Raw genomic sequence first — 12,358 nt, 5'->3', positions numbered from 1 at the left:
GAGAACCTACTATGTGCCAGGCCCTGTACTATGCTAGAGCCTTTACAAATATTATTGTAATCCTCATGATGAAAAACTTCAAAAGGTATTACTGTTCCCATCTTTTAGATGGGCAAACTATGGCTCAGTAACGTTAAGAAAAAACAAGGTCACATAATCAGTAAGTGTTTAAGCTAGGATACAAACGTTGTTCTGGGTCATTGGTTTAAAGAGTATCATTGTGATTTATATGAGGGGCGATGAATGAACATTGATGCTCTTGTGTTTTCTGAAATTTAAAGTATACTCAATCAGCAGAATTTGCTCAAGAAAGAAATTAATAATGTGCAATGATTATGAGACGTCTTGAGAAATGTATACATTTTTTAAAGAAAAATATGTAGCTCTGGGCAAAAAATCGACTGATTAAAAATAGACAGAATACTCTTAGTTTACATGAAAGATTTTTTTCAAAAATAAAATACTACAGACCTTCAGGAATTCTAAAAATAAAAAAAATTTATTTTATGTGAGTTGTAAATAGTAAATTTACCTTACGTATTTACATTTGGCCATTACAAAGTAAAACCTGGATAAGCTCAGAGCTTCAAAAAAAAAACGTCATTTGTTAAACACTCCTTATTGAAAGCATAAAAAGTTGAAAGTTTTAAGTATTCATACCTACTAGATCCTAAATCAATTAGAGACTGGGCTTTCTGTATATTAGCACCACCAAATCCTCCCATCATCAGACTGTAAGATGACGTATGAGGCAATGCTAAAAAAAAAAAAAAAAAAAGGAAATGACAAAAGAAGGTTCACACTAAACAATATCACAAAGTATGAAGGAAATTTGTATCTACTGGGACACCAATACAGCAGTTTCTTTCTTCATATGAAATATTGACTCAGACATAAAGTACTTACTTGAAGAAGAATAAGGAATGGATAAAGGCTGAATGAGACTGGCGGTTCCATTTGGTAATGAGGAAGTGCTAACAGAAGGCACTAGGGGAGGAGGCATCATTAGGGGAGGAAGGGTGGTCCCTGAAGTCGCAGAGGACAAAGGTGTTGCTATAGGTGCGACTGGAGGCAATGACTGAGGAATGGACAAATTGGGCATGCTTCCCATTCCTAAAGACAAAACAGAACACATTTTTCAGTGCTAGTAAATCAATTATAAAACATATGCCAGAAAACAAGTTTACAGTACAGTGAGCAGACCCTATGTTTACAGAAACACTACAGGCTAACTATCTGGTCTTTAAAAACTCACCAAAGCAGGTTTGACCCAGCAGTGAGGGAGGTAAATTACTGCTTTCCATATCAATATTCTGACCTGTGTGAACTAAGGAAGTGCCTACGAAGGAGTTAAATATTCTCTTCTAGCATCACGAATAAAAACTAAGCAGCCTTTTCCAATGAAATATTAGTATCCTCAAAGAGAGAATGCATTACCTGATCAAATGTCGGGTTTTGTGTAAGGATAATAAATATAGTGCTGCTGAGTTAACACACACACTCACACTCCCCACCCGCCCCCCAAAAAGATGTTCTAATTACTAGATACTTTAGGAGATGCACTTATGCATACGCATTATTTGCAAGAAGAAAGCATGCCACATATTTCACTTTTCTTCTAAGTAACACACCCATGGATTCAAGGACAATTCTTTAAAAGGAACAAAGTGATGACTCTCTTTACTAACTGCAGAGTACTAAGTACACTATATAAATATGGTCATACAATGATTTGGTATTTATTTCTAGAGCTCACTGCAATAGTGAAAGAATTTAGTATTTAAGATCTAACATCTGGAGTGAAGGAACATGTTTCAGATACACAGAGATATCAAATGTTCCATTCCAATGAGTGCCTCTCACTTATAATTAATAAGAAATTGGCTAATCAAAATTAATGGAAAACTGGTTATCTCTGATAAATATGTAAATTAATTAGCACAAAGCCCCAACTAAAAGCCCTAAATTTAGCTGGATAATTACCTTTAAATTAAAGAAATTCTACTTATGTATAGTTTTAAATTACCCCCCAAACTAAACCATTTCAAGTGAGCTTAAAATTGTTTCATTTTGGGCCGGCCCCGTGGCTTAGCGGTTAAGTGCGTGCGCTCTGATGCAGGCGGCCCAGGTTCGGATCCCGGGCACGCACAGACGCACTGCTTCTCCGGCCATGCTGAGGCCGCGTTCCACATACAGCAACTAGAAGGATGTGCAGCTATGACATACAACAATCTACTGGGGCTTTGGGGGAAAAATAAATAAAATTTAAAAAAAAATTGTTTCATTTTTTCTGTTATTCATACAGAATACAGAAGAAACTAATTAAAAAGAGTATTTAGGGGGCTGGACCCGTGGCACTGCGGTTAAGTGCTCGCACTCCGCTGCTGGCAGCCCGGGTTTGGATCCCGGGCGCGCACCAATGCTCTGCTGGTTAGGCCATGCTGTGGCGGCGTCCCACATAAAGTGGAGGAAGATGGGCACGGATGTTAGCTCAGGGTCAGTCTTCCTCAGCAAAAAAGAAGAGGATTGGAATGGATGTTAGCTCAGGGCTGATCTTCCTCACCAAAAAAAAAAAAAGAATAGTATTTAGGATATTATTAGTATTTAATACTTCTTATCTCAGACATGAAAATAACTCGGAGTCTGGGGATTGTCATTTTATGCTAACAAATCCTTTTCTAATCTTCAAATACTATGTCTAGGAATCAAGTTCAACTATCAAACTGCAGCTAATTAAATTAATAAATATGTACCAAAACGAGCAGAAATTAATGGAGAGAACATAGGAGGTTGTTTCATAACAGGAGGGAGAACCATGGGCAACTGCTGGCCTTGAAGCTTTAGTTTGATGAGTTTCATAGCTATGGAGAACTCTTGTTGATCCATTTTCCCATCTTTGTTCAGGTCTGATAAAGCCCTAAAAGGACGATGAGGAGGGTATATTGGTAAGCAGGGTCAACATTACTTTTAAGGATGATGATAAAATAAAAACAGTGATATAGCATTCACACATAGATCATCACTTAATTAAATATATGTGTGTGTGTATATATAAAAAACAGATAGCCAAAACCTTTACATTAAGAAATATTGTCTAGAGATAGAATCTAATAAAATACTGCCAGTCTATACAGAACCTAGAGACCTTTGGGATGAATTTCACCAGTGTGGATAGAAAGAAATTATTTAAGAGTATAATCATTCTAAACTTAATTTATTCATTTGTTCAAATATTTATTGAATGCTTGCTATGTGCCTGGCACTCTGCCAGGCATGGGAATACTTCAAGTGGAAGGAAAGATGGGTATTTATTGTTAATATATTAAAAACAAAACCTTAGATATTATAAAGAACAATTTGTTTAAGATAGGAATGGGAAGGGAGGGCTAATTATAGATGATGAAATAAATGCAACAACTACAAAATAACAGAAACAAGATTTCGAGACTCTACCAAATTATAAAGAAGTGTTTTTTATAATTGGATGGAAATGTATACATCCTGTTTCCTTAGAAGTTCTAAAGAGGGGCCAGCCCCGTGGCTTAGCGGTTAAGTGCGCCCGCTCTGCTACTGGCGGCCCGGGTTTGGATCCCGGGCGTGCACCGACCCACCGTTTCTCCGGCCATGCTGAGGCCGCATCCCACATACAGCAAGTAGAAGGATGTGCAACTATGACATACAACTATCTATCGGGGCTTTGGGGGAAAAAAAAGGAGGAAGATTGGCAATAGATGTTAGCTCAGAGCCGGTCTTCCTCAGCAAAAAGAGGAGGATTAGCATGGATGTTAGCTCAGGGCTGATCTTCCTCACACACACACAAAAAAAAAAAGTTCTAAAGAAATTAGAAATTTGTCCTATAGAACAAAATTCCAATTGATTTTTAGTCATTTGCTCAATAAAATTTACTTTCTAAAAAGCTGAAGAAATACTCTTAACAACAGACTACAAGTAAAAACAACTTTATGTTAACACTATATTAAAAACAAAATAAAACCAGACTATCAGAAATTTAAGTTTATTTACAAAAAATATTTTACCATATTTCAGCTAAAACAGGAGCCGGCAGGCCTGACTGTAAGAAAAAGGAACGTGCTTGATCACCTGAAGGCAATAAAAATAAAAATCAAGCAGCATATTAGTAAACAGAATTACTCCAACGCTTCTGAATAATAATAACGGGCAATAATAATAATGTTATTGATTTATTATAATTTTAATTCCCATCATTAAAGGAAAAATTAACCAGAAATACACATACAAATTTACTTTAATAAGACTTACATGTTTTAAAACAAAAGTCACAACTGAACTTATATGCATTAATCAGTGACAAAAGATTACACTGCTCATCTTAGTTTTTCCAAAATCATTGGGGTCTTATTTAATAATATTCCTATTTAATAAAATATATAGTTAAAAACACTATTCCCTAGAAAAGTTCTAAATAAAACATACCAGAACTTTATTTAGAAAAGTTCTAAATAAAACGTGTTGGGACAGAGAGTCCTCCATGCGTCTCTCACAATCCTATATGTCCTGCTGTGTATGCCAAGAACGCAAAATTCTAATTGCTCTCTACCCGGGTCATTTCTCAGAATTGGGTCTGCAGTGAGCAATCTTGAGGGATAAGGTAATGTTTCCCTGTGGGACAAAGAACAAGCTTGCTTACTGCTTGCTAAAAAATGGTGAGTCCCCTCAAGCTCAGTGCTCCTCTGCCGCAACACAATGTGACTTAGGGGACAAGGGAAGCCGAGAGAAACATGCCAATGCTCATGCTTCTAACTGCCATTAGTAATAAAGTCCTTTGTTTCTGACTCGGAAATCTCGGGTCTTCTGCCAGCATTCAGGAGACAGTAAGAGACTAAGTTATTAACTTGTAATTAGGGTAATCAAATCCCAACTCTGATACCAGGGAAGGTAGTTTATTATGGAAGTGCGAATAACTTTAAACTATAATGGTTAAGAGGATGAATTCCAAAGTTAGACTGAAAGGTTTCAAAGCCCAGATCAACACTATCTATCTCTGTGACCTTAGGCAAGTTACAGAACATCTCTGAGTCTCAGTTTCACCATCTGTAAATATAAACAACAGTAGCTACCTCACAGGGTTGTTGTGAAGGTTAATGAGATAATGCATGTAGTATAGCATCTGAAATACAGTACAGATTTGGTAAATATCAGCTATTATACTTACTATTACTGTAAAGAAAGCACTAAGATGCTTTGGTACAGAAAAAAACTTGCATTTATAGAAAAAAATTTAAAAGATACACCTAAAGTCATCCCCCTTTGGTTCTGGAGGTCTTTTTGCAAAACAAGGGCCAGCATCAACAATCAATGCTTGGTATAGCCTCTCAAACACAGAGAGCTAAATGTTATGAACAGATTCCAGAAACAAAAAAATCCAGATTATTTTCAAAGGAATGGATCTGATATATATTCTACTAGATTACAGTAATATTGATTGTTAGACTAGTAATTGGCACAACATATTAAGAGCACACTAATAAATTTGCTTGGAAAAAAGTTAAGTCTCAATTACCTTAAGAAATAAATTGAAAACTTTCTAGATATAATGTTAAAATGTGAAACTGGACAATTAAAACTAAAACTCTTGACTATCATTTAGGATCAGGAAAAGATATTCCACATGCCAAATCCAAAACAATAAATTAAGATGGTTCCAGGTGAAATAAGAAAGCCACATTTTTTAAAATTCTAGAATTCTGATTGATATGAATTTTATCACTTAAATAATACAAATCTGATGGTAGTCACATTAAAACTAATTCTAAGGTATTACATGAAAAAGAGCATAATTCACAAATAAAATAAAACACAACCTGTTATGTAACCTCCTGAGGGTTTGAGGTTATCAAACTGCTTGTCATGCTTAGTCCGTTCTTCAGAGGTAATAGCCCACATATTTGGCCCTCCTAAAACATAAATGAAAGATAAAGAAATTATAGCGTATATACGAGAATACTTAGAACACAATTCTAAAACATAAATATGAAGCACAAATGTCCATTTAATGACAGTACTTAATACCTGAGTGACACAAAGAGTAAAGCTCTATCATAACCATAGAGCACAGACCTAAGGCTTTTTACTTATTCACCCAATTAATATCTATTGAACAATTACTGTATACCACTCACTAGAAATCGGCAACAATACTGAAAATAAAAAAAGATGAACAAAATATTATTCCCATCCTTAAGGAACTCTTATTCTAGGAGGCAGGAGTTCTGCTTTTTTTTTTTTTTAGTGAGGAAGATCAGCCCTGAGCTAACATCCATACCAATCCTCCTCTTTTTGCTGAGGAAGACTGGCTCTGAGCTGACATCTATTGCCAATCCTCCTCCTTTTACTCCCCAAAGGCCCAGTAGATAGTTGTATGTCGTAGTTGCATGTCCTTCTAGTTGCTGTATGTGGGACGCTGCCTCAGCATGGCTGGAGAAGCGATGTGTCAGTGCACGCTGGGGATCTGAACCCGGGCCGCCAGTAGTGGAGCACATGCACTTAACCGCTAAGCCACGGGGCCAGCCCCAAGGAACTCTTTTTTGTTTTTTTTTTTTTAATAATTTTATTTATTTATTTATTTTTCCCTCAAAGCCCCAGTAGATAGTTGTATGTTGTAGTTGCACATCCTTCTAGTTGCTGTATGTGGGACATGGCCTCAGCCTGGCCGGAGAAGCAGTGTGTCCGTGTGCGCCCGGGAAGTGAACCCGGGCCGCCAGCAGCGGAGCACGCGCACTTAACCGCTAAGCCACAGGGCCGGCCCCCCGAGGAACTCTTATTCTAGAAAACAACTACCAGCATTTACAGTGTAACCTGTGAAGCACCCTAAGCAGAAATATATACAAAAAACTGTGCTAACACTGAGTTAGAAGCATCAAGGATAAGATAACAGCAAAGGTAAGACTGAGGCAGAGCCTTGAAGTTCGGCTTGAATTTTGTCATGTGAAGAGGTAGGATAAGGGCATTTTACACTAAAAGGGCATAGCACGAGAAGTCAAGGCACATGCAAGATGCTGTAAGTGCACAGAGTAGACTAACAGCTAAAGCACCCTGTGAGTGTGAGAAAGGGTAAGAAATAGGTAGGAGGAATTAACTGTAAAGGGTCTTATATACCACCCTTAAGAGTCTGACCTTTGGAAGTTATGGAGAGCCATCTAGTACTTTTTTAAATAATGTTCTTAATTTGGAATAATTTTAGATTTACAGAAAATTTGCAAAGATAGTACAAAGTTCCTGTACACCCTTCACTCAATTTCCACTCTGTTAACCATTTACATAACCATAGTACATCTGTCAAAACAAATTAACACTGGTGGGTCGGCCCCCTGGCTTAGTGGTTAAGCGCACACGCTCCGCTACTGGCGGCCCGGGGTTCGTATCCCGGGCTCGCACCGAGGCACCGCTTCTCCAGCCATGCTGAGGCTGCGTCCCACATACAGCAACTAGAAGAATGTGCAACTATGACATACAACTATCTACTGGGGCTTTGGGGAAAAAAAAGGAGGACTGGCAATAGATGCTAGCTCAGGGCCGGTCTTCCTCAGCAAAAAGAGGAGGATTGGCATGGATGTTAGCTCAGGGCTGATCTTCCTCACAAAAACAAAACAAAACAAAACAAATTAACGCTGGTATCCTACTACTAGCTAAACTAAGTATCTCCACCAGCAGGGCTAGCTGGTAAACCCTAACAAAACTGGCCTCTGGGTATTGGAGATAGGAGAAATCTCTGTGACCAAAGATTCTGCCAATTGAAGCCTCTGGCACAGGGAAGTAGCCTCCACCTGGAGGCACCCTTTGAGGTCTGAATGCTTGACCCATGGACACCTAGTAACTCTTTGGCCTGAGAGTTCCATTTTGGGGTGCATCAACTTGAATTCCACAACTAACAAGGTGAGAAGGATCTACTGGATCATTGAGGTCCCCTGAAATGCCTGAACCTGGTTCACTAATGGGTCAGAGAAGGTGAAGCCGATGGTGTCCACTGGGCTGCCATGACTGTTCAGCCTCAGAGCTATGCAGAACCAAAAGGAGACGTGGTCATTTTGTTCAGTGGGAAGAGCTCAGATTCTTGGGCTGTTGCCAACGGCCCAGCTGTTTAGTTTGCCATTTGGAAAATCAACTGACAGATTAAAAACACCCTCTTTGGGGCTACAAACTGAAAACAAATTTTAATTGCTAACTGCATAGTCTGGGTCATTTATGTAGCCCATTAAGGGCCCATTCTCTGATTTAGACTGAAATCAAGCTGCTGATTAAGTCTGACTCTAAGTTTCTGATGCTGAGGATACCACTGCATGCTACACCTGTGATTCCTGTGTGTGTGTGTATGTGTGCGCGCGAGTGCGCGTGCCCCCGTCTGATTGAGGAGGTCTCATTGCACAGGGCAATTCCCGCTTTGGTTCTTGGCAGATTGACTACATCAGACCTTTGACACCTCTGGTGACACTTTTTCAGGTTACCAGTCAGCCCAAAATGTCCACACTACTGTGCCTTGAAACTAATCTGTGTCATGTTTTCAGCTTTCTGGACCATTTGTACTATGACATTGATGTACCATTTTTTTTTTTACAAAAGCTGCTCAACAATACAATGATGTCTGACTCTACTTCCATCACCTCCTCCTGGTCCACACTCCCTAAAGCAGGAGTTTGGCCACTGAATGTGCTGTCTACAGAAAGAGATCATCATCGCCGCTTAGCTGTTTCCTGGCTAATAATTAGGACTAATACTAATATTATGGTAATAGGGGACATACAGATCTATTGTGAAAACTCAGGATTCTACCCTGACCATTCTTAGACCTGATGCATCTTTCTTTCCCCTAACGGCATCTGTGGCAGGCCTGGTTGGTACATCCTCCAGGTAGCAGCTCAGCTAAAAAGGGACCTAGAAGATTCAAAGTTAATTCTGGTTAAGTACAAAAGTGTCCTTGTCTCTCTTGCACCTAATCCTTCAGGATCACGAGAAAACAGTGCAGTTACAGCTAAATGGGACACCTAGATTTTGTAGTGATAGAGAGCAACAACCAGGCATCTAAGGAGGAAACACCTTAGACCCCGAGAGGTATGGGTGCAGGAAAGGCATTAATAACCTTTTCCCATTCAGAACTTCCCCTGAAGCCTTCTTCCTTGAGGAAAATGCCCTGGTGTTGCTCTCCTAAACTGCTGGAAGCACCTTAAATTTAACTGACTGCTGAGTCTGCCATCCCCCACCAGCTGGCTTTGACTTCCATTTGATCCTGATCCACACTCAGTCTCAGGCAGGTCCTGTGCACCTGGGCCCCAGCGGTGTGGATTTCTCTGTGTTCCTGCCCCTCCACCCTGTGGCATCCAGACTCCTGTGTCTGTGGTAGGTCTTGGGAAGGACTTTCCTGCTGCTCCCCCAGCAGTAGCAGGAGCAATACCTCTGCTTGGTATTGGTATAGTATCTTAGGCGCAAGAAGGTTTCCTTCCCTTCCCTCAGTGGTAGAGAGGCTTTTCTTCTACCCTTACCCCAACAGCAATGTGTCTCTGCCTTGGGGGAGTCTTTGCTGACCCCCACCCAGTGGCTTAAGGCTTTTGCTTAATAGGAGAAAAGGATGTAGGGAAATGCAAGGTATTTTGTGCCTGTCCCCCTACAGCTGCCTGCAACACTGAGGTGGGGACTCATTCTGGTCTCTTGCACGACCCCCAGTCTTTCTGGGGAGCATCCAGTTGATGCCCAGAGGAAACAGTTTGTGAGTAAGCACATACTCCCCTTGTGTCTGCAGCCCCCAGTTATTCCAGACTGACATGCTAGCCCTCACTTGTCTTTTGGTAGTTCATTAAAATTTTGACTAATTTCTGTAACCAATCCCCCACTTTACTTAGAGCACTGTTTGCATCCAGAAGGGCTGAGATTGAATTCTGTGGGAAACTGCTCCAACTGCATTGGTGGAGTCATGGAAATCCCGCCATTGCCATTAGGCCCGTGTTCCCCCCCTGGATTCCAGCCCCCTTTACTCTAGAGCTCTAATGAGAACATCAGTCCATTTACTTACCAGACACGACCTTCCTATGCCTGTGTTGAATCCAATCTAATCTGCTTCATAATTTCTAGAAACTCTTCAAAGTTTCTGGTACACTGATGGTGGCTTTTCTATTTCCTAAAGCTTGAGGGCCTGAATAATAAATGCTTGGGTTGTTATAAATGCAGCACACACTACATCTGATTCTACAATTCCAATGTTTAATAAAAATTTCTTAATTGTAAAGAGTAATGAGCTCTAAAATTCTAAAAAAGTAATAGAGTTCTAAAAGTAAAATGGCATTTTTTTCCTCCTAAAGCCAAGAGCTGTTCCTGTTCTTTCCCTCCTCCTGTCCTCTTTCAGATTTTGGACACATCCACTGTCATGGGCTTCAGAACTTCTTACTCCTTTAACTAGTCTCCAGGACCTCCACAATCCTGAGGCAGGAACAAGCTACCTTACACTACAATATCAAGTGGTAGCAACGTGTACCTGAAGCAGCCTCTGGCCTACCAGCTGATGGCTTTTATATCAGGCTCTCTGTATTTACAATTTCATTAAATTTTTGAAAAGCAGAAAGGAAACCTACCATGATGAAAGAAGGCTTTGGCAAGGATGATGCTGATGGTGCAGAAGACACCAGAAGTAGAGTCACAAGTGGTAAAAATAGAATTCACTGATCTTTTTTAGTTCTGTTAAGGAGATGGGAAGTGAAGCATCAAAGAGACTAAGAAAAGAATATCTGTTCAATAGAACCTTCTGAGAAGATATAAATGTTCTATATTTGCATTGTTCAATACAGTAGCCACGTGTGGCTCCGAGCACTTGAAATATGGCTGTGTGACTAAGGAAGTAAATTTTTTATTTAATTTTTATTAATTTAAATTGAAATAGCCACACGTAGCTAATGGCTACTATATTAAGACACTGCAGCTCTGTAAGAACCAAAGAAGTCTAAAAAGTCTGTGGTTAGTCTTGAGACGATGAAGTAGACATGGCAAAATTTGAGGAATATGTCAGAAAGATTTAGACAAACAGCTTGGTCTAGGGCACTTAGAGACAAGTTCCAACAGTACTGGGCATTGAAAAAAATTAAACACAATCTATAACAGGATTTACTAGAGGAGAAACACTGCTTTTGGAGGTTTTGTGCTACATATGGATGTTTTCAAGAAGATCTTAAACCCTGAATTGGACTTAAATTAGACATATAAAAGATTATCTTCAATCTTCAGCTATTTTATAAACTAAGTGGGAGGGTACCACAGTCTACATTTGCGATGAATTCTTTAGAAGTTTTAAAAAATTACTACCTGTATTCCTATATACTACTCCTAAAGTAATTGTCTTGCATTTTGGACAATTACTTAAGTAATCATTTTTTTGTTATTGAACATTTCATTTGTTTCCAGTATTATTCTTTTATATATAATGCAAGGAGCTACAAAGAGATACATAAATATTTAGGAAATGGAAGAAACAAAATTAAGAAAGATTGGGCCTGTACTGCTTTCTTTTATATTCATTTTGTTTATAAACCTGCTTAACACATTGGTTGAAGTTTATAACTAAACTATGTGTTTAATGCAAACTCGTTCGTATGGGACATAGAAACCCTCAAATTTGGGTAGAGCACACTGCTACTACTATTATTACCCTGATTCTAGACTAATGTTTATCACTTATTATAGAAAAACAGTTATTTGATTTTTCAGAATTGTCTGTGGCATTAATTAATCTTTATAACCCCACACCCTTTCCCAATAGGAGGAATGCTCACATTAATCCTTAAATAAGAGCTCTGAAAAGGCAAAAAAACAAAACAACAACAAAACCCTTATCTCAAGTCCATCCTTAAATGACAGAATTCTACCACACATTAGAATTTATTTTTACTTTTTATGCAAATAATTGATTTTACCAAAACTTTTCTAAATCTCACGAAGGTCAATCCTGAGTCTGAGTCTTAAAACTTTAAATATACAACATGCAGTTTTTTTATTAACTATGTGCTGATTTGGCCCTATGACTGAGAACATGTTTTAAAGAAGATGTAAGTGATCAAACACTAGATGGTAACATTAAAACAGAATTGCTTTGTGAAGGTGGTAGAATTACTGGTAATTCTTACCTCCTCTTTTTTTAATGTTCTGTAATATTAGTGTTTTCAATTTAAATGTTAAAAAATTATTGACTGGACTCTCTATTTTCTTATATTTATAATTATCTAATGAAATTTACCTCAAAATTAAGAAGTCAGCATCTTAGATTTCTCTGGCAATTTAAAAATATAATGCATTTTCTCAATTAATTCTAAATGACACACAGTAACATAATACTTTAAGGGTG

The 12,358-nt window shown here is 38.6% G+C and overlaps 1 protein-coding gene across 9 annotated transcripts in view; it reads right to left on the bottom strand.

The window, feature by feature from the left end:
* ITSN2 (intersectin 2) overlaps positions 1–12,358 on the bottom strand; it is a 135,208-nt gene that overhangs the window by 90,967 nt on the left and 31,883 nt on the right. For 8 of the 9 annotated variants that reach the window (XM_058551690.1, XM_058551691.1, XM_058551687.1 and 5 more), the window contains exons 3-7: positions 5,844–5,936; positions 4,038–4,101; positions 2,754–2,917; positions 907–1,113; positions 661–757 (exon numbers count right to left, since the gene is read on the bottom strand). In XM_058551690.1, coding sequence (XP_058407673.1) covers positions 661–757; positions 907–1,113; positions 2,754–2,917; positions 4,038–4,101; positions 5,844–5,936 — 625 coding nt within the window. Of the gene's footprint in view, positions 1–660; positions 758–906; positions 1,114–2,753; positions 2,918–4,037; positions 4,102–5,843; positions 5,937–10,042; positions 10,163–12,358 lie in introns of all 9 variants that reach the window. The other variant, XM_058551694.1, reaches the window with a different exon arrangement.

This window comes from Diceros bicornis, chromosome 12, assembly GCF_020826845.1.
Source record: "Diceros bicornis minor isolate mBicDic1 chromosome 12, mDicBic1.mat.cur, whole genome shotgun sequence".
In the NCBI taxonomy this organism is placed as follows: Eukaryota; Metazoa; Chordata; class Mammalia; order Perissodactyla; family Rhinocerotidae; genus Diceros; species Diceros bicornis.
The sequence above is the reverse complement of the archived record's forward strand: the minus strand, read 5'-3'. Positions and strand labels throughout refer to the sequence as shown.